This window comes from Lampris incognitus, chromosome 15 (assembly GCF_029633865.1).
Source record: "Lampris incognitus isolate fLamInc1 chromosome 15, fLamInc1.hap2, whole genome shotgun sequence".
Classification (NCBI taxonomy): Eukaryota; Metazoa; Chordata; class Actinopteri; order Lampriformes; family Lampridae; genus Lampris; species Lampris incognitus.
In genome coordinates, this window is record NC_079225.1 from 9,048,802 (window position 1) to 9,071,720 (window position 22,919).

At 46.5% G+C, this 22,919-nt stretch overlaps 1 protein-coding gene across 2 annotated transcripts; it reads left to right on the top strand.

Moving 5' to 3' along the window:
- Positions 1 to 42: 42 nt before the first annotated feature.
- gnpat (glyceronephosphate O-acyltransferase) lies at positions 43 to 21,413 on the top strand. Of its 2 annotated transcripts, none has more exons than XM_056294553.1 (17): positions 43 to 187; positions 291 to 482; positions 1,821 to 1,997; positions 2,242 to 2,371; positions 2,889 to 3,016; positions 3,307 to 3,382; positions 4,174 to 4,325; positions 5,007 to 5,137; positions 6,896 to 7,146; positions 9,335 to 9,436; positions 13,301 to 13,474; positions 14,028 to 14,107; positions 15,826 to 15,966; positions 16,187 to 16,286; positions 16,621 to 16,714; positions 18,244 to 18,305; positions 19,646 to 21,413. In XM_056294553.1, the coding sequence occupies exons 1-17, from the start codon at positions 164 to 166 to the stop codon at positions 19,687 to 19,689; spliced, it is 2,058 nt and encodes a 685-aa protein (XP_056150528.1). In that variant the 5' UTR covers positions 43 to 163; the 3' UTR covers positions 19,690 to 21,413. The 2 variants fall into 2 exon arrangements, with proteins under 2 accessions (XP_056150528.1, XP_056150529.1); XM_056294554.1 differs by having other exon boundaries at positions 13,304 to 13,474.
- The last annotated feature ends 1,506 nt before the right edge of the window (positions 21,414 to 22,919 follow it).

Sequence of the window (22,919 nt, forward strand, 5' to 3'; positions counted from 1 at the left end):
TCCGCCGCCGCCCGTGTGAATCCAAAATGTCCGCATACGCCGTTACGGCGCATCGGCGCGGTTAAAGTGAACGGTTAAGCGGCTGGAGAGGACCGACAAACATCCCGCATCCCACCTTCTCTGGGCGCAGCCTCCGCGCTCGCACCGCCGGTCCGAGGGAAGAATGGCAGCGCGCCCTCTTTATTCGGTACGTAAGCCTGTGTGTGGTTGGCTGAGCCGGTTGCTAAGCTACTCGAGTTTAGCACCGCTGCCCGGCCCTCCAGCCCACGTGTGTGTTTGCCTCTCCACAGCACGGGGACCCCGCGTTGAAGAAAAGAGACGACTTGGAGGACATGCTGGAGGAGAGAAGGAACTCCAGCGACCTGAGATATGCCCTCAGGTGCTACTCTCCCGTGCTTTACAAGGGAGTCGCCCCCTGCGAGGCCGGCATGCTCAAGACCATGGTGCTTCAGTCTGATCAGCTGCACTATGTCGTCAGTCAGGTGGGTCGCTGGCTGGTCTGGTGAGCAGTGGGGGGGTGGTGGTGGTGGTGGTGGTGTTTGGGCACTGCACTCTCTCAGCTTGCACACACATTACAAGGCCAACGACGCCTTGTAGAACCTGATAATGTAATAAATCCCCGATAATGTAATAACCCCTGATAATGTAATAACCCCCCCCGATAATGTAATAAATCCCCTATAATGTAATAACCCTGATAATGTAATAACCCTGATAATGTAATAAAAAACATGCTCTTGAGGCCATTGAAAATGCAATAAAACCTGATAATGTAATAACTTCCTGATAATGTAATAAACTATATATCATAGCTAACCCTAAACCTTGACCCTAAACCCTAAACCCTAACCCTAAATCCTAACCCTAACCCTAAATCCTAACCCTAACCCTAATAACGTCCCGTTAATGTAACACATTATTAAATTATTGGTAAAAGGTTTATTACATTATTGGGACATGCACTTTATTACATTACCAGGAAGTTATTACATTATCAGGTTTTATTGCATTTTCGATGGACTCGAGCAGATTTTTATTACATTATCGGGGTTATTACATTATTGGGAATTTATTAGGTGCTACTCTCCCGTGCTTTACAAAGGAGTTGCCCCCTGCGAGGCCGGCATGCTCAAGAGTATGGTGCTTCAGTCTGATCAGCTGCACTATGTCGTCAGTCAGGTGGGTCGCTGGCTGGTCTGGTGAGCAGTGGGGGGGGGTGGTGGTGTTTGGGCACTGCACTCTCTCAGCTTGCACACACATTACAGGGCCAACGAGGCCTTGTAGAACCTGATAATGTAGTAAATCCCCGATAATGTAATAAAAAAAATGCACTTGAGGCCATTGAAAATGCAATAAAACCTGATAATGTAATAAACTATATATCATAGTTAACCCTAACCCTAAACCCTAACCCTTACCCTAAACCCTAACCCTAAATCCTAACCCTGACCCTAACCCTGAACCCTAACCCTAACCCTAATAACGTCCCGTTAATGTAACACATTATTGGTAAAAAGTTTATTACATTATTGGGACATGCACTTTATTACATTACCAGGAAGTTATTACATTATCAGGTTTTATTGCATTTTCGATGGACTCGAGCAGATTTTTTATTACATTATCGGGGTTATTACATTATCGGGAATTTATTACATTATCAGGTTCTGCAAGGCCACTTGTGTGAATATGAAAATATTTCAGCTCATCCTGCCTGATATTGAGTCTCTCAGACAGGCTGGAAGCTTTAGAACCTGCTTTTGGAAATCCTGTAGAATGTATGGGCTCTGAATTTACCGTTGGACTAAACTTTTTTTTAGGTTTCCAAGGAGACAGGAGAGGCTATCGATGTCATCAAGGAAGAGGCGTCAGACATTTTGGAGGAGATGGCTCATTGTCTGCAGCTTAGCACTGTGCGTTTCTTTGCCTTCACGCTCAGCAAAGCCTTCAAATCCCTGTTCAGGAGCATCCATGTTAATGAAGATGGCATTCAGAGAGTAAGTATATAGACAAGCGGGCAGGTAGGGGTGAATTTACAATCAGACAAGCAATCCTACACACACACACACACACACACACACACACACACACACACACACAACTAACCAAACAAAACCATGTTTTCAAAATCCCTGTGTATCTGTTCAGTCATCATCCATCCATCCACTCAAAGGAAACATCCTCCATCCCACCTCATACACATCTACAAACACAAATATCTGTTCTCTTCATTATTGTCAGCTCCAGCAGGCTATACAGGAGCACCCTGTGGTTCTTCTGCCCAGTCATCGTAGTTACATGGACTTCCTACTGATGTCCTATATCCTGTATACCTACGACCTAGCTCTGCCTGTCATCGCTGCTGGCATGGGTAAGTACCGGCACAAACAACGTCCTTAGCATTTATGCATTTAGCCGACAGGTGTTGTGTGTTAATTACAGTGTGTACAACACTTGATAAAAAAAAATCCTAGCTAGCAAATGTTATAGGCTGGTAATGTAAATAAATAGTGTGGAACTTGCCACAGACTTAAACTTTTATAAAATTGTGATATTGGTTCAAACTGCGGCGTTGATTGTAATTGTCTAACCCGGTCACACTTGTCCATATGAGATTGTGGCTGTCACAGGACATTTTTCAGTTTTGTTATGCATATTATAGCTCAAATGTCATGTGGTCATATGAGCGTAGCAGTGATTTTTAGCCCAATGCACATTTTCTCTGCAGATCTCTGTTGGGGGGGGGGGGGGGACAACTTCAGAGACAATCTATTAAACTCGATGTTGACGCTAAGCCATGTCAGCAGCAGAAAACAATAACAGATATGCCGTATGTTACTTTTACTGTGACCGTCTTATTTGCATATAAAACAACCATGTCCTTTCAGATTTCATGGGGATGAAGTTTGTGGGAGAAATGCTCCGTATGTCTGGAGCGTTCTTCATCCGCCGGTCGTTTGGAGGAGACAAGCTGTACTGGGCTGTTTTCTCCGAGTACGTCAAGACCATGCTCAGGGTGAGAGGACCATTGTCCTTTTCAGTGTCATTGTCTTTTTTGTTGCGATGTACTGACACCCCAGTCCCTGCAGTGTCGGTTAGGCTGAATGATGTACATTAGGAAAGAGGCCTTGCTATGGAGCCCAACATGCCCTGTTATGGTAAACCCATGTGTGACACTCATGACAAAATAATCAATGTTGTTTATTCGAAACAAGGAAAAAAAATACCATTTTTATTTTGCAGATGAACAAGATGAATACATTAAACAGTAGTTTTATGCCTTTATCTCGGTGTTTGTCCCTCCAGAATGGCTTTGCACCCATTGAATTTTTTCTAGAGGGGACCAGAAGTCGGACATGCAAGTCTCTTACTCCTAAATTAGGTAAGGTAATGGAAACTAGTCAGTTGATCAATCCTTCACTTTTCCTTTGGATGTGATGTGGGGTTTGTGATGGGAGGACGGTACTGAGCTGTGCCATCATTGTACTGTACATCACGCAGCATTCCTCTGTCATTTAGTCTTGGTTTCACTTCTTAGTGGAAAATAAAGTTGACCAGTGGAGGTTTGTGTATGCACTGCCACATCATGACTCACTTAGAGGCTCTTAAGGGCCCGCAAAGAGCCACAGTAGCAGTGTTTTGTAACAGTAGCGACATCTGGCTTGTGGTTTTAGATTTTTGACCTGAACTTCGGGGCGGCACGGTGGTGCAGTGGGTAGCACGGTGGCTTCGCAGTAAGAAAGTCCTGGGTTCGAGCCCCAGGCTAGTCCAGCCTTGGGGGTCGTCCTGGGCCATCCTCTGTGTGGAGTTTGCATGTTCTCCCCATGTCTGCGTGGGTTTCCTCCAGGTGCTCCGGTTTCCTCCCACAGTCCAAAGACATGTAGGTCAGGTGAATCGGCCGTACTACATTGTCCCTGTGTGTGTGTGTGTGTGTGTGTGTGTGTGTGTGTGTGTGTGGGCCCTGTGATGGCCTGGCGGCCTGTCCAGGGTGTCTCCCCGCCTGCCGCCCAATGTCTGCTGGGATAGGCTCCAGCATCCCCACGACCCTGAGAGCAGGATAAGTGGTTTGGATGATGGATGGGCATGAACTTCTTGACCTCCCTCAAACGGACTCACTGTAGCTAAAGAGCCAAATCTCTGACATGTAATCCCTCTGTCTTCATCTTCCTTCAGGTCTGTTAAGTATAGTGATGGATCCGTTCTTTAAAGGAGAGGTGTTTGATGTCAGCTTGGTTCCAGTCAGTATCAGTTATGAAAGGATCCTGGAGGAGGCACTCTATGCCAGAGAGCTGCTGGGCGTGCCCAAACCTAAGGAGTCTACTTCAGTGAGTTGTTCAAGCACCTGACCTGTTTTACATAGATTCAGTAAGAATCAGACAGTGCTGTAGTGCAAGAGTCCATGGGAAAACCTTGAAAAATGATAGAATCTGGTCCACAACTGTTCCACAAGTTTTAGAAATACCTCCGGCTTGGTCGGGCCTCCCTACAGACACAATTGGCCGTGTCTGCGGGTGGAAAGCCGGATGTGGGTATGTGTCCTGGTTGCCGCACTAGCGCCTCCTCTGGTCGGTCAGGGTGCCTGTGCCTGGTGAAACTCCTCACTGCCAGGTGAGAAGAAGTGGCTGGCGACTCCACATGTATTCGAGGAGGCATGTGGTAGTCTGCAGCCCTCACTGGATCGGCAGAGGGGGTGGAGCAGCGACCGGGATGGTTCGAAAGAGTGAGGTAATTGGCTGGGTACAATTAGTGAGAAAAAAAGGGGGGGAGTCAAGTTTGGTTGCAAAAAAAATCACAGGAATTTCAAATGACGTAGTTAACAAGAAATGCTACGTGGACATTAACAGAGATTGGTTATGTAACTAGAACCAACTAGAACCATATGTCAAGATGTAGTTGTGGGGTTTATGATGTATGTAATAAACTCTCATTTAGTATGTGTAATATGAAGCCGAAGCTTTCTTGCTCATTGTCACTGTATATTCTGCTTGTTTGCCTCTCCCTTGCAGGGCCTCTTTAAAGCCAGGAAGGTTCTGAGTGAAGACTACGGCAGTATCCATGTGTACTTCGGCCAGCCTGTGTCAGTCAGAAGTCTAGCCCAGGGCAGGATCAACCGCTCTCATTTCAACCTGATGCCAAGGTATTCATCACCTATAAAGCTATTTCATCCATCCATCATCCAAACCGCTTATCCTGCTCTATGTTGCGGGGATGCTGGAGCCTATCTATCCCAGCAGTCATTGGGCGGCAGGTGGGGAGACACCCTGGACAGGCCGCCAGACCATCACAGGGCCCACATACACACACACACACACACACACACATTCAGACCTAAGGACAATTTAGTACGGCTGTTTCACCTGACCTACATGTCTTTTGACTGTGGGAGGAAACCGGAGCACCCGGAGGAAACCCACACAGACACGGGGAGAACATGGAAACTCCACACAGAGGACGACCCGGGATGACCCCCAAGGTTGGACTACCCCGGGGCTCAAATCCAGGACCTTCTTGCTGGGAGGCGACTGCGCTAACCGCTGCGCCACCATGCTGCCCGAATGGCCCATGTCCCGTGTCCCGTGTTTGGGCTCGTGTGGCCCAAATTCAACTCACCGCAACTCAAGATTATTTAATGCAAGTCTTATTCCTATCTGACCAAAACTGCAGTCCAGCTCATGAATGCTTGACACAACATGGGCTGTTATCAATTTTACTTTTCTTACAAGGTATACGGGTCACTTGAAGTTGTTAAAACTAGTGGGAAAATAAATCCAGTGCACTTAAAGGGCTGTGGTAATACCATGAGGAGGTGCCATGTAGTCTGCTGTAAGAGCAGTACGTACAGTCACATAATGCTGTACAACTCACTGTTGTCAATCATTCAGTCAGTCAAATTGCATTTTATATAGCACTTTTCTAGCTGCAACAGCCACTCAGCACTTCACAATACAAACACTTCAGTTCAGCTACACAGCTGCAAAAGCACATGAATGAAAGAACAGTGGCATACCTTTGGCAGCGGGACTGCTCAAGGTACAGGCATCGGATGCAGCGGGACCGCTCAGGGTACAGGCATCGGAGGTGGCGGGACCGCTCAGGGTACAGACATCGGAGGTGGCGGGACCGCTCAGGGTACAGGCATTGGAGGTGGCGGGACCGCTTGGGGTACAGACATCGGAGGCGGCAGGACCGCTTGGGGTACAGACATCGGAGGCGGCAGGACCGCTCAGGGTACAGGCATCGGAGGTGGCGGGACCACTCGGGGTACAGGCATCGGAGGTGGCGGGACCGCTCGGGGTACAGACATCGGAGGCGGGTGTCAGTGATCGATACAGGAGCAGAATGTGAAAGCGGAAATCGGCATGTGCAGACAAGATGGTGGAAAGTGACCGGGCCAATGTGACATGCAAACATTGCCACAAGCCATCTGGGAGGTTTCTCTGAGATTTTCAAATAGTTTCAATGGTGGTGTTTGTAAAATCCTCTATGATGAGGAAATTCTACTTAAAAACTGCCTTTCGGGAACTTAGTTATATGAGTTATATTAACGCTTTATTTTCAAGAATCATTACCTGGCGGCCTGTCCAGGTTGTCCCCCCCCGTCTGCCGCCCAGTGACTGCTGAGATAGGCTCCAGCATCCCCGCGACCCTGAGAGCAGGATAAAGTCATTGGTGTTGAGGTCAAAGAAAAGAATATTGATTACATAGAACGAAAGCTCTGCCTGGCCGCTATCCAGCGTTTCTCTCTCGTACCATTTTTACATTTCCCAGTCTCCCTCTCTCCAGTTAGTGATCGCTGAAGAATGGCCTCACAAATATGGCCTCAGTGTGTCATCTGGGATTTTAAACGACTGACATTTTTGTGTAATATGTTCCAAATTTACCTGCTCATTTCCAGACACATCCCCAGAAGGCCCAGTGAGGAGACACAGGCCTTTGTTAATGACGTGGCCTACAGGCTGGTGCGGCTGCAAGAGGACAACATGGTGCTGAAGCCATGGGTCCTGTTGGCTTCGGTCCTGCTTCAGAATCACTACCAGGGCCAGGGGGGCGGCCAGCAGCAGGGGATAATGGTGGATGAGCTGACCAAACAAGTAGACTGGCTCAGAGGCCTTTCCCGGGAATGTGGAGCCTTCCTGCGCTGGCCTGGTATGGCTCCACTTTTACTTCCTGTTATTCTGAAGCAGTGTTAAAGTGGCTGTTCTTCATTTTTCAACAGTATAATTTTGTACATCATTTTGGCATATGGCACGGTGGCGCAGTGGTTAGGATGGTCGCCTCAACGAGAAGGTCCTGGGTTCGAGCCCCGGGGTAGTCCAACCTTGGGGGTCATCCCGGGTCATCCTCTGTGTGGAGTTTGCATGTTCTCCCCGTGTCTGCGTGGGTTGAATGTGTGTGTGTGTGTCAGCCCTGTGATGGTCTGGCGGCCTGTCCAGGGTCCAGGGTGTTTCCCCGCCTGCCGCCCAATGACTGCTGGGTTAGGCTCCAGCATCCCAGCAACCCTGAGAGCAGGGTAAGCGGTTTGGCTAATGGATGGATGGATGGATGGATTTTTTTACTGCAAATCATGGTGGGCCACTCGAAATGAATGCGATCCTGAATGCACAGAAAGCATTCATGTATAGGTCACGGTTTCTGACCGCTGCAGATTTTGGTGTAACATCGACAAAATAATCAAAAGACTGATCAGAAGTGCCATCCAGTAAGGCTGTCTTGAGCAACATTAAAGCCATATCAAACATTTAATGAAACCTAATTAAACATGAGATAATGTTTAGCTTTGTATCTTAGCCGCTATTACTTTCTCTGCTGCATTCAACATGCAAATTCCTTCTTCTTCTTCTCTACCTTTTGTGGCAGACGTGACTTATTTCCTGTACAGGCACCATTTCATTTGAATACTTGGTTCACTTAGCGGACCCTTGCTCCTAGCGACGCTGTCGGGTTCGAAGATTTCTAGAGCTTATGTCCCCCCCGCCCATTTCCTCCCCAATTGTACCCAGCCAATTACCCCGCTCTTCTGAGCCGTCCCGGTCGCTGCTCCACCCCCTCTGCCGATCCGGGGAGGGCTGCAGACTACCACATGCCTCCTCCGATACATGTGGAGTCACCAGCTGCTTCTTTGACAGTGAGGAGTTTCACCAGGAGGACGCAGCGTGTTGGAGGATCACACGCCCCGACCGACCAGAGGAGGCGCTAGTGCAGCAACCAGCACACATACCCACATCTGGCTTCCCACCCGCAGACACAACCAATTGTGTGTGTAGGGATGCCCAACCAAGCCGGAGGTAACACAGGGATTCGAACCGGCGACCCCCCTGTTGATAGGCAACGGAATAAACCGCTACGCTACCCGGATGCCCCCTCTTAAGCTTATGTCATCCCATTGTAGTGCCATCGGGTGTTTATGATAAGGTCTCTAGCAGGGAAGACAGGCGCTGGAGAAAGGAGTGGGTCGTGCTGTTGGAACAGCCAGGAGCAGCTGGTCTGGAATGAATTAGATAGAAAGTCAGATCTCTTACAGCAGGGATGGGCAACATGATCCAGAAAGAGCCAGTGCAGGTCTTTGTTCCAACCAAGCAGTTACACACACCTGAGTCTACAAATCAAGGTCCTTAGCAAAGACTATTGGTTGACTGATATACTCAGGTGTGTAACTGCTTGGTTGGAACAAAGACCTGCACCGGCACCAGCCCTTTCTGGATCATGTTGCCCATCTCTGTCTTACAGTAATCCTGCAAATATATTGAAGACGAGGGTAAAATTGGGTAACCGATGATTTGCATCCTTATTTGTGGAAAAATGAAGCTCTTTGATCTGGTGTATCCATATATATATATATATATATATATATGTGTGTGTGTGTGTGTGTGTGTGTGTGTGTATGTCAGTATGAACTGAGCATGTCTGAAGTAATTCACTAGATCAGTTCAGTGTCAGCCTTAAGGCCTCATTTTTGATTCATAAGAATTTCAAGGTTTGTAGAATACAGCTTCTATTCAGTTCCTCTGGGAGATAAATCTCTTTCTGCTTCGTTGTCTACTTGACATATCAAATAATGATGTATTGTTCTCTGGCAGTATCCGGTTGTAGAAATGGTCTGTTGTTCTTTGAATGCAGTGTCCTCTCTCAACTCCTCATCCTCATTTTCTTCATATTCTGTCTCCTCTTCATCTCTCTGTCCTCCCTTATGAAACTACTTGTTCCCCTCCTCACACTCCTTCCATCGCTCTTCTTTCTCTCTCTGCGCCCCCCCCCCCCATTTTCATCCCCCCCTCCCTTTTATTCCACATGCTTTCATCATCAACCCCTCAACACCACCCGGTCTCATCTGTAGACCACATGCCTCCGTCTGAGGTGGTCTCCTCCAGCCTGTCCTTGCATCGGGGACTTGTGACAACTTGTGACGGCCGGGTCCAGCTCGCATCGGGAGAACCAGGTGGATATTTTGTATTTTGTGATTCGTGGTTCACGTCACTCAGCTTTCAGTCTCACAATAATACCATGCATAAAAATTGTATAATTCTCCAATCAGGGAAGTAAGAAACTATCAATACACTGGGTGTTGCGATAATATCATTCACATTTTTGTATTGGTTTTAAAGAAAAAACCCACTATATTGTCGCTTTAAGTTGAAATCTCAAAGATTTCCATTGTCTGTTAGATTACTATCTTTCACTAGTTTACTATCTTAGATTGCTTCTTTCTGGTTGGTCCACCAGAAGGGAAGTTCCGCCTTCCTCTCCAGTGGGCCTAATGTGGCTTGCTAGTGAAATGAATGTCCTTTATTTACAAACCCCAATTCCAATGAAGTTGGGACGTTGTGTAAAACGTGAATAAAAACAGAATACAATGATTTGCAAATCCTTTTCGACGTATATTCAATTGAATACACTACAAAGACAAGATATTTAGTGTTCAAACTGGTAAACTTTATTGTTTTTTGCAAATATTCACTCATTTTGAATTTGATGCCTGCAACACGTTCCAAAGAAGCTGGGACAGGGGCAACAAAAGACTGGAAAGTTGAGGAATGCTCAAAAAACACCTTTTTGTAACATTCCACAGGTGAACAGGTTAACTGGGAACAGGGGAGTGTCATGATTGGTATAAAAGGAGCATCCCCGAAAGGCTCAGTCGTTCACAAGCAAGGATGGGGCCAGGTTCACCACTTTGTGAACAACTGCGTGAGCAAATAGTCCAACAGTTTAAGAACAACGTTTCTCAACATACAATAGCAAGGAATTTAGGGATTTCATCATCTCCAGTCCATAATATCATCAAAAGATCCAGAGAATCCGGAGAAATCTCTGCACATAAGTGGCAAGGCCGAAAACCAACACTGAATGCCCGTGACCTTCGACCCCTCAGGCGGCACTGCATTAAAAACCGACATCATTCTGTAAAGGATATTACCACGTGGGCTCAGGAGCACTTGGGAAAACCATCGTCAGTTAACACAGTCCGTCGCTACATCTACAAGTGCAAGTTAAAACTCTACCATGCAAAGCCAAAGCCAGATATCAACACCACCCAGAAACACCGCCGGCTTCTCTGGGCTGAGCTCATCTGAGATGGACTGACGCAAACTGGACACGTGTGCTCTGGTCTGACGAGTCCACATTTCACATTGTTTTTGGAAGTCATGGACGTCGTGTCCGCTGGGCTAAAGAGGAAAAGGACCATCCAGATTGTTATCAGCGCAGAGTTCAAAAGCCAGCATCTGTGATGGTATGGGGGTGTGTTAGTGCCCATGGCATCATGGGTAACTTGCACATCTGTGAAGGCACCATTAATGCTGAAAGGTCCATACAGGTTTTGGAGCAACATATGCTGCCATCCAAGCGACGTCTTTTTCGGGGACGTCCCTGCTTATTTCAGCAAGACAATGCCAAGCCACATTCTGCCCGTGTTACACCAGCGGGGCTTCGTAGTAAAAGAGTGCGGGTACTGGACTGGCCTGCCTGCAGTCCAGACCCGTCTTCCATTGAAAATGTGTGGTGCATTATGAAGCGCAACATACGACAACGGAGACCCCGGACTGTTGAGCAACTGAAGTCGTACATCAAGCAAGAATGGGAAAGAATTCCACCTACAAAGCTTCAACAATTAGTGTCCTCAGTTCCCAAACGCTTGTTGAGTGTTGTTAAAAGGAAAGGTGGTGTAACACAGTGGTGAACATGCCCCTGTCCCAGCTTCTTTGGAGCATGTTGCAGGCATCAAATTCAAAATGAGTGAATATATGCTAAAAAACAATAAAGTTTATCAGTTTGAACAGTAAATATCTTGTCTTTGTAGTGTATTCAACTGAATATAGGTCAAAAAGGATTTGCAAATCATTGTATTCCATTTTATTTACGTTTTGCACAACGTCCCAACTTCATTGGAATTGGGGTTTGTATTTACTAGCAGAGGTACCCGACATTGCCCGGGGAAAGTGTTCTCACCAAAACAACCAACATGATCTGATCTTTACGATATAATCGATGATGAAGTATAGGATAATTTATGATATGATACATGTGATAAACGAATGTCGAATAAACGAATGTTATTAACGAAAATTATCAAACGTCATAATTTTCAATCCATTCATCAAGCTTCTTTGCCAATATGTGTATTAATTGCTGCAAATCCACTGCTGCCGCAAATCGCCATAAAATAAACTAAATTTCACAAATAATTTTTTAACTTGGTTTTTGAAATATTGTTCGAACTGTGCAATCCTTGGAAAGTGCTGATTCTAAAGATACCTTTCTTTTAGTTCTACAATGAGTATTTCTGGAGTTTTAAGGGAACATACAAACATACAATCTTGCTTGATATATATAGATTAATTTATTTATTTTTTGAAAATTTTTTTCCCCCTTTTACTCCCAATTGTATCCGGCCACCGAGCCGTCCCGGTCGCTGCTCCACCGCCTCTGCCAATCCGGGGAGGGCTGCAGACTACCACATGCCTCCTCCCATACATGTGGAGTCGCCACCCACTTCTTTTCCCCTGACAGCCTTCCCTCTCCTGAACAGGCGCCCCGACTGTCCAGAGGAGGCACTAGTGCAGCGACCAGGACACATACCCACATCCGGCTTCCCACCCGCAGACACGGCCAATTGTGTCTGTAGGGACGCCCGACCAAGCCGGACGTAACACGGGGTTTTTAACCGGCGATCCCCGTGTTGGTAGGCAATGGAATAGACCGCTACGCTACCCGGACGCCCCCATAGGTGTCCTTTATGATCTGAAGCAGAGCTCTCTGGCTGGTCCACAAGAGAGGAGGTTCTGCTCTCCTCTTTAGTGGACAGACCACTGCTGACTGAAGAAAAACGTTTCAGTTCCCATCATGGCAACTTGAGGTTTTTTTGCAGAAAGTGTCTCACTGACACAGTTATTTAAAAGGCAGTGGTTTCAGGAGTAAAGGCCTTTGTGAACTGATAGTGAGCTGACTCATTATTGTTTCACCTTAGTCAGTGATGGATAATGCCAAAACGGACATTTGTTTATATAAAACGTTTGAGATTATCGCTTTAAGATTACAAAGAGACGTGACAGCGACACTGCCTCATTGTGTTGTTTCAATCTCTGACCACTAGATGGCAGATGCAGTATTGTAGCAGGACTGCACATAACCACAACAGCAGGCGTTGCCAGTGTCACACTAGCTGTGGCTCTGATCACTTTGATTTTATGCCTGTTGAGGTGTTTTCTTTATGAAAAGTTTCTAAAATTATGAGCTCTGTGATGGACTGGCGGCCCGTACAGGGTGTCTCCCCGCCTGCCGCCCAGTGACTGCTGGGTTAGGCTCCAACATCCCGCGACCCCAGTTGGGATAAGCGGCTTGGATAATGGATGGAGGATGGATGAGATAATATAGCAAAGTATTGCAGTGTTTTTTGTGTCAAAATATATTCATCATCATCATTATCTAAGCCGCTAATCCAAATCGGGGTCGCGCGGATGCTGGAGCCTATCCCAGCAGTCATTGGGCCGACACATTCACACCCAGGGACAATTTAGTATGGCCGAGTCTCCTGACCTACATGTCTTTGGACTGTGGGAGGAAACCGGAGGAAACCCACGCAGACACGAGGAGACCATGCAAACTCCACACAGATCTGTGTGGCACTTGCATGGTCTCAAAATATATTACAAAATATAAATCCAGGTGTGACTCATATTACCAAATTCTTGTGAAGACATAGCCCTGTCTCCAATAATGACTCGCCACACAGATGCCTGGTATTATACTAAGAGCATAAACCAGTAATTTGCTGTCCAGTGACTTCAGTCTTGACTTTGTGCAGGAGGGCAAGTGAAGCCAGGGGAGCGTCCTCTTGATGCTACCCCAGAAGAGAAGCTCTTCAGTCAGGCAGTCATTGTGCTGTCCTGTGCCTCCTACAGGAACCAGGTGCTGCATGTCTTCCTCCGACCGGCTCTGCTTGCTGCAGCCATCAACATCTCTACCTCTACCAAGAAAGGTGAGACTGCTCTTTATCTGTTTCCAACCTGCAGATCTGATACGCACACACTGGCTTGAGCTGGTTCACCATGTGGTGGGATGGGACCATCAGGAGGCAGGCTTGTGATTGGAAGGTTGGTTGAATCACTCGGCTATCTGTCTGGTGAAGTAAATAGTGCTTCTTATCTTCAAAATGTTGCGAAGGTCCCAAGAGAAGGGTGTTTCAGTTCTAACTGCTCAGGTTGAGAAGATCTTTACTTTTGTAAAGCTAACATCAAGGACAGTCTGACAGGATGCGGAAGCGGGGCAGGCTAAGCTAACTGCTAGCCCATGCAGACCGGCAGTTCCGACAGTCATCCTGGCTGGCGTTCGTTCTCCTGGACAGTGATTTTTTTTTTTTAGTTTGGATATGTGTATTCTTGTAGTTCTTGCAATTGTGTTTTTGTCTTTGTGTTGCACTGCTGTGGGCTGGGAGAAACCATGTTTCGTTTCATTTCATGTGCGCAAGTGCATGAACTGAAACGACTGTGTGTTTCTGATTCTGACTGATATGCTATGTGTTGTTCATCCAGAGGACGTGTACAACAGCTTCAGCTTTCTGAGAAACGTGTTCTCCAGCGAGTTCATCCTCTGTCCTGGAGCTGCTGTGCAGGTGAGGAATAACGTCTTCTATTGTACTTGTGAGGATCTTTTTTAGATCCCGTCATGCAAATTGTCCTCTTGCACTTCTGATCTTGATGCGGAGGTGGAAAACCTGGCTTCAGGAGATACAAGTACTAACCATGTATTTGCTCCACCCCTGGACTAAACCAGCTGATTTCACTAATTAGTTCTCCTCCCTGGCTGAAGTGTTGTGCTAATTAGAATCAGCTGGTTTAGTGCATGGGTGGAGCAAATACATGGTTAGTACTTCTACTTTCTAAAGCGGAGTTTTCCACCTCTGTCTTGATTTGTATGTACACACACCGCACCACCATTTGGCTGGGCGTTTGCTTGGGGGGGGGTATGTTGCCAGGCTTTCACCTTTCAGAAAGCATTCAGAACTGTGCAGAAACCTGTCACCAGATTGTGTGCAATAAGCAAGGCTCAGCGTTTTCGGTTTTTATTCTTCAAAGCCATCCAGCATGCCGAATTTCGCCACCAGAGGACACTGTTACATAACCTCACACGAACAGGAGCAACTTTTGGATCCGCGGAAACATAAAATCCGGGTGGAAATCAGTTTAAAATCTGGGTATTTTTCAGTGAAAATCGGTAAAAACTGAAAACGCTGAGCCTTGGCAGTAAGAGAACAAGCTGTGAATTTTGGGATCATAATTAAAGAGTCCAGCTGGAGTTGGACATGAGCTCTCAATGCTTTCTCCGTACAGCTCACAGCTTCTCCACACTGAGTAAGTTTTGGGGAAAAAAAAGAGTGTTTTACACAATACATACGCAATTTTGGGGTGGCGTGGTGGCGCAGTGGTTAGCGCGGTCGCCTCACAGCAAGAGGGTCCTGGGTTCGAGCCCCGGGGTAGTCCAACCTTGGTGGGTCAGCCCGGGTCGTCCTCTGTGTGGAGTTTGCATGTTCTCCCCGTGTCTGCCTGGGTTTCCTCCAGTTGCTCCGGTTTCCTCCCACAGTCCAAAGACATGTAGGTCAGGTGAATCGGCCGTACTAAATTGTCCCTAGGTACGAATGTGTGTTTGTGTGTGTGTGTTTGTGTGTATCGGCACTGTGATGGCCTGGCGGCCTGTCCAGGGTGTCTCCCCGCCTGCCGCCCAATGACTGCTGGGATAGGCTCCAGCATCCCCGTGACCCTGAGATGAGGATAAGCAGTTTGGGTAATTGATGGATGGATTTCGTACAGTTCGGGTGGTGTAGTGGTCTGTTCCGTTGCCTACCAACACGGGGATCGCCGGTTCAAATCCCTGTTACTGCCGGCTTGGTCGGGCATCCCTACAGACACAATCGGCTGTGTCTGCGGGTGGGAAGCCAGATGTGGGTATGTGTCCTGGTTGCTGCACTAACGCCTCCTCCGGTCGATTGGGGCGCCTGTTCGGGGGGGAATAGCGTGATCCTCCCTACGTCCCCCTGGTGAAACTCCTCACTGTCCGGTGAAAAGAAGCGGCTGGTGACTCCACATGTATGGGAGGAGGCATGTGGTGGTCTGCAGCCCCCTCCGAATCGGCAGAGGGGGTGGAGCAGCGACCGGGACGGCCTGGAAGAGTGGGGTGATTGGCCGGATACAAAAAAAATCACCTACAGAGCCATGTGAAGTCATACAGCCATTTTTGTTGAATACTGGGCTTGAGTAATCGTCGCTGAGGATACTGCATCCGTTTTGTGTTCTGAAAACGGATGAGATGTTTCTGCCTACTGTGTTTGTGTAGGATTTCGAGGAGGCGAGCCACCTGCTTGTGAAGACAGGAGCACTGCAGGTGTCCCAGCAGGAGGTGCTGGTGACAGAGAGAGGCCGCAGAACATTGACCTTCCTCATTGGCATGATGGATCCCTTCCTGCAGGGGTACCAGGTCAGATACGCTTACACACACACACACAGGCATGCAAAGGACACACAAAGCATAGGACAGACCCACACAAACTCCGCCACAGAAGGACATGTATGTTACACACATGGCATGTTAGCGGTTCATGTTAGCATCTTTGAGAAACGGTGCATGTACCTGGCAAAACATGAGGGGTAGGTCAGCACGTGATGGGTCTGGTGTTTGTGGTTCTCCCCGTGTCCAGGTGATATGCAGGTATCTGTGCGAGGAGACCGCCGAACGTCTGACAGAAAAACAGTTCGTCCCTGCTGTCCGGAACTTCATGGTCAAACAAATCCTTGCAGGTATTGACTCCTCTCTTTTTTGTGCGTCTTCCAGTCGCAGTGTTTCCCAACCCAGTCCTCAAGGACCCCCTATCCTGCAGGTTTTCATTGTAGCCCTGCATAGGTAGCCCTGCTTGTACTTACTCAGCCAATCATCTCACAGCACTCAGTTATGCAAGGTGTGCAACATCTGACATTCTTTGCTGATTGGCTGAATAACTACAGACAGGCGCCGCCTCAGGGTTGCATAGAAAACCTGCAGGACAGGGGGTCGGGTCCTTAAGGACTGGGTTGGGAAACACTGTTACAGTGTCCTCGGTGTGCGTTTCTCAGTGTGTTTTGTGTCTTCTCTCAGGCGGTCTTAGGTACTGTGAGGTGTTGTCGTCAGACCTGCAGAAAAATGCACTGGCCGCTTTGCAGAGACTGGGTGCTGTGCAAAAGGTCAAAAGGTATGCTGTTTTCTTTTTTTATCCTTACCTGTCCCAAACAGTCAAGGTGACATGCACAGTCGTACACAGAGACTATGAGGTACTACATCCCCCTGGAGCAGGACGTCTTTTCATCCATTTCCTGATATCCACACATCCTTTTCATCGTCCGCTGTCACACATTTTAAACTACTTGTTTTGGAATGGAGTATTTTTGAAACCTTAATAAAGCTAACCCACAGAGGACAATCCATCATGCACTGCATTTTACAAAATTACCACAATTTACAAATAAAGGCTTTTTTTAATTTGTGATTTGGAAGTTGATATGGTGAATATAAACTTATTTCGTCCACATTTTAAAAGCAAAGTTGTATGCACAGTTATTAACCAATGCACAGGATATGATGTTACCCTCCTTGTGCCGTAGCCCAGAGTGACTTTTGTCCTTTTCTGAGGGCAAATCTGTAAAAAAAAAAACAAAAACAAAAGTCTTTTACTTCCTTGTTTCTTTCGACATAATGGCAGACTTAACACAGTGAAGGCATTCTTCTGCCAGACATTGTTAGCAGTTGTTTGGGCACATCATGCCCCCCCCCCTCCAAAAAAAAAGAAACACTTAAAAATAAGTAAATATTAAATAATAAAATAAACAATAAAAAATAAACAATAATAAGAAAATATAATAAACGTTATATTATTTAATAAATATATAATATAATATCATAATAAAAATATTTATATAGTATAATATGATATAAAATATAAATATATAATATATGAACTTTGTATAAAATATATAACATAAGATATATAAGAATAAATATAAATATATAAAATATATACAAATATAATATATAAATATATATAATATAATATGTAATATTATATAATGAATTATTAATGAAACTAATAATAATAACAAATTATAAGGAAGCCACACTTAATCTGCAGTGCATTCCCCTGCTTTAGACATCACCTCCTGACCTTGTTCAGCAGCATCTCAGTTTGCCCAGCTGAACATGGCAAACCTATGGCAACTCTGGTGGGTGAAGGAGTTGAGCCAGTGAAAGTGGGCTCAAGCTTTGATTTGGCTGCCACTTAATTTGAAAGAAGTTTTTTATAGCTTAAAGTTAGCTGGAAATGGTATGTGATAGACTAAGTTTAATTGAAAGTTTTACCTTCAGTTTCCAACAAATAGAAATTTATTTTTTGCTACACAAATTCCTATTTTAAACGCAATCATTTGGTTTTTGGTATACAAATTCAAATGATTGCAGTCTAATTTAAGTTTTGGTTGCTCTATTTTCTGCCATTCTGCACATCTACAATTTCTCTATTGGGATCATAAAAACTGTATTTACACAAACTCTAACAATACATTTGCATTTGTTGTCACGTATGAATTCGAAATTCTTTTTCCCTCTTTTTGGTCCGCTAAAATGTTAGCATGCATCTTACAGTACTAACCAGCTGTGGTCATATTTATGGCCGTGTGGAGTTGTGTATGTGCGGAATAATAATTGTTTGCTTTAATGTTTATACTGAAGAGCGGACCAAGTGACCCTGAGAGTGGACAAGCTGATGGTGAGCTCGTTGGAAGACACTTTAGGTAAGAAACAAGTTGCAGAGGGCGGCGTAAATGCACATATTTACATTTACTCATTCGGCAGATGCTTTTATCCAAAGTGATTTACAGAGGAGTCAGCAGCTTGCAGATTGATTCACATGTTGCCAATGGACATCTGAGGGCGCTCCATCCTAAACATGCCCAAGTAATGTGTAGTAGCAGTAGTATTACATTTGCTACATAGTAACCATGTTATAGACGAGAGAGCATGTCATGTTTAGTGCATTTAAGTGTTTTAAGTAGAGTTAGAAGGTTAGTGAGTGAAAAAGAAGAAGGTTAGTGAGTGAAGAAGAAGGTTAGTGAGTGAAGAAGAAGAAGAAGGTTAGTGAGTGAAAAAGAAGAAGAAGGTTAGTGAGTGAAAAAGAAGAAGAAGGTCAGTGAGTGAAGAAGAAGCTTAGTGAGTGAAGGAGAAGAAGAAGGTTAGTGAGTAAAGAAGAAGAAGAATAGTGAGTGAAGAAGAAGGTTAGTGAGTGAAGAAGAAGGTTAGTGAGTGAAGAAGAAGGTTAGTGAGTGAAGAAGAAGAAGAAGGTTAGTGAGTGAAGGAGAAGAAGAAGATGATGTGCCTTCCTGACGAAAACTAAAATCTGCTGTGGCGACCCCTGAAAAACAGGGAAAAGCTGAAAGAAGAAGAAGTAGGGTTGGGGTTTAAGGGTATTTTAAGTGTTCCTTAGAGCAGAGGGGCGTTGAGTAGGCAAATCAAAATACAAAGTAGATTTGTACTGCCATATATCTGCATAACAGGACTATCACCACCATCAGAGTATAACATGTGAAATGCAGGTAGAGGCTAAACTCTAGACGCCGGTCATGGTTCCTGAGTAAGTAAGGGCGTAGTAACAGCCACCACCAGTAGTAGTATTACATGATTGTTATCAGCTGGAAAGTGCGTCTAGACAGTTTGACAATATTCCTTACAGACCGTTTAGGGATCGAGGTAGGTCTTGGAAAGGAAAGTTTTTCGGCCTTTGTTGTAGGAAGTGAGCGAGTCAGTAGCTCTGGTGGAGGCCGGGAGTTTGTTCCCCCATTCTGGGGCCAGGTGAGAGAGAAAGCTAGCGTAGAGCTGGTCACCTTGGTAGAGGAGACGGATAGTAAGAGCAGCAGGGGTAGAATGGAGATGGTGAGCAGGAGTGTGCATGCTCACATGGGTATGCAGTTAAGTTGGTGCAGTTCCTTGGAATGCCTGGACGGCAGGGTTTTGAACTTTACGCTGCCAGCAGCCGATAGCCGGTGTAAGGACACGGTAGAACATGCAGTAACAACATAGTCCGTTCCAGACTCCTCCAATCTCCCTTTTCCTGCATTGCCTTTGTCCACTTTTGCAGGAGGTAAGCAGCCCACCCAGAAAGCTGCTCTGGCCCGCCTCTAGCTCGCGGGTATCCTTGGCCAAGGGGAGCTCTGGAGTGTCGGCCTCGTTTCCCGTGAGCCGCTGTCCCGTCTAATGTCAGCGTGACTCCGGCTGCTGTGGCCGGCCGACCGCAAAGACTGTCTGTCTGCAGCAGAGGAGCTGTCTGACGAGTCCTCCCTTCTCGTCTCTTCCTCACCTTTTTTTTTTGTTTTAACTAAATAATGAAGACCTTTCAAGCGGCGTCACTGAAATCTTTGGCTTACTTCAAATAACCAACCGTTGACTTAAGCAACCCTCTAAATGCTTCTGCGAGCGCTGCATCCCCCGAGAAGAGCAGCCACCCTCCAGCGCTGCGCTCGACGAGTGTTTTCTAATACCCTGGTTTGGACCTACTCTCTCTTTTTCCATGCAATATTTTTTTACTGTTGCAAACACCTTCGGTCTGGGATCAATTTGCTTTTGACACTTTACGTATTTATTTTTTACAAGACCTGTGGTGTGGAGCTGCCCTTCCTGATACTGTTGCCTTGTCGTCGTTTTATATCCGTGGAGACGTTTTTGTCTGTCGACCCCGTAGAGGAAAGACTTACGTAGCTACGTGCAAATTGTCAAACTGGGTAAAAAATGGTTTGGTATCTTGTGTATTTGAATAACATGCAAACACAGGTTTCTATTCTTGGGTTGAACTTGCCATAGAGCTGGGGCGTCCGGGTAGCGTAGTGGTCTATTCTGTTGCCTACCAACAAGGGGGTTGCCGGTTCAAATCCCCATGTTGTCTCCGGCTTGGTCGGGCGTCCCTACAGACACAATTGGCCGTGTCCGCGGGTGGGAAGCCGGATGTGGGTATGTGTCCTGGCCGCTGCACTAGCGCCTCCTCTGGTCGGTCGGGCGCCTGTTTGGGGGGGGGGAATAGCGTGATCCTCCCATGCGCTACATCCCCCTGTTGAAACTCCTCACTGACAGGTGAAGAGAGGCGGCTGGTGACTCCACATGTATGGGAGGAGGCATGTGGTAGTCTGCAGCCCTCCCCGGATCGGCAGAGGGGGTGGAGCAGCGACCGGGACGGCTCGGGAGAGTAGGGGTAATTGGCCGGGTACAAGTGGGGAGAGAAAGGGGGAAAATTCCAAAAAATCAAAATCAAAAAACGACTTGCCATAGAACTAAACCAAAGGGTGCACAAAAAGACTTGCCCGGGGATCAGGTCCTATTCAAGACCTGTTCCTGCATAAATAAGTAAAAGAAAGTGGGGGGGAAACAACTATCGCGTGCTAAAACAGTGGCACAGGATCTGCAATATTTTATGCAAATGTGTCTTAAATGCTCTTCAGGGTGGATGGATAGAGAATACGAGGATTATTTGCAGATCCATGACTATGCTTAACTTGGTCATCCTCTTAGCCAAATTATTTTTACGTCGGCTCTGTGCATAACTCTAATCCATTGACTTCCGGTTTCTACTGCAGCGGTCATACCGGTTTCCTGTTTGTTGGCGCGCGCTATTGACGACGGCCTATTTTTCGCGATGCCTGCAAGATTTACCGTGGATAAATGTCAGCCACGTGCACACAACTGTCCACGCACTTTCACCTGCACCAGCCAGCACACGGGAGACACGTTTCAAGTTGTACATATCAAGTTACGTCCACAACCACGAGGACGAGGACGCTCATCCCCGTAACTGCGGACGTTTGTGGACAGTTGTGTGCACGTGGTTGACATTTATCCGCGGTAAATCTTGCAGGCATCGCCAAAAATAGGCCGCCGTCAATAGCACGCGCCAACAAACAGGAAACCGGTATGACCGCTGCAGTAGAAACCGGAAGTCAGTGGACTACTGGTTATGCACAGAGCCGATTCCAGCGCTCCGTTTCCTGGTGGGTGCGCGCCTAAAACTTCCGTGACATCCGAGTGCATGCCAGTCGTTCTCGTTGCCAACATGCTTTGCTACACTAGAGGGCGCAGCCACACGTTCAGTTTGCATGTCTTTTGTACGGCCGAGCTGCTTCACAAAGTCCAACGCCAAGAAGACGTGAGTTGTACACAGTGCCGCAACAGTGAAGGAGGTCTCCGGGTTACACGAGATGGTGCAGTTCTCACTTCGTCCAGAGTCGCTGGCGTTCCCCGACTGTCACTACCCGGGTGTTGACGTCATAACAGTACGCACTATAACTCTGAAAGTAAGCTATACAAGTTGTCACTGTGTCAAGTGCTGATTTACTGATTTTTGTCTATTGTACCGAGTGTCCTGGCCACTGTTTTGTTTCTTTTAATAAAAAGTGATTGTCATCATGACGTGTGAGGAGGGACAAGATGAACAGCAGAGTGTAACACAGCACCGTGCTGTGTAGACGGCCCTGTCGGGGTGTGAACGTGTTCATATATCTCCCTGATGAAAACCCATGAATAACAATGTAACTTGTGTTTGCTCATTACAATTGCCACGAGTTCGCTTCATCTTCATCCACTGACGAAACTTTAATTTGGGGTGTCTGCAGAGTGATTTGGGGACCTGTACGTGTGTGTATTCGGGATGTGTGTGTGACGTGTACATAAAGCTGAGACATACAACACCAACTGTGCCGCTGTCTTGTTACTGCTGGAGCGACACGTCAGTCAAACCGCGGGTCAGGCGACAGCTATCAACTGCCTATAATGTCGGTCGCCCATTTATTGTTTCAGTACTGGAAATGCATCTACTCTATCCATAGTATATAATATACTGTATATTAACTATATGAATTATATATATTTAATTATGAATTATATGCAATATAAATGATAATATATAATCACGTCAGGGGTTTTCAAAATGTGAGGCGCGCCTCCCCTGGGGGGCGCCAGAGAGCTTCGGGGGGAGGGGCAGCGGGGGGGGGGAGACGTGAAGAAAAAGTAACCGTAAACGTCCAGCTAAATGTAGTTAACCTCAGCAATGCTTGGAGCAAAATGGATGGGTTTTTAGTAACACGACCTACAGCGAGGAAGGAGACAGCGTCTGGGGCAAGCAGAACACGGAGGAAGTAGGACCACCAGGATTATGTGAAGTTGGGATTTTCATGGATTGGTCCTGATGACGCCCCACTGCCGCGGTGTGTTGTCTGCAAAGAGGTGCTAGCTAACGACAGTATGAGACCATGTGAACTCCGGCGTCATATTGATACCAAACACCCAGGTTTGGTGACCAAGCCACAGGAGTTTTCTGATAGGAAGCTAAAGGAATTGCGGTGACAGAAGAAAGCCAGTGACACATTTAG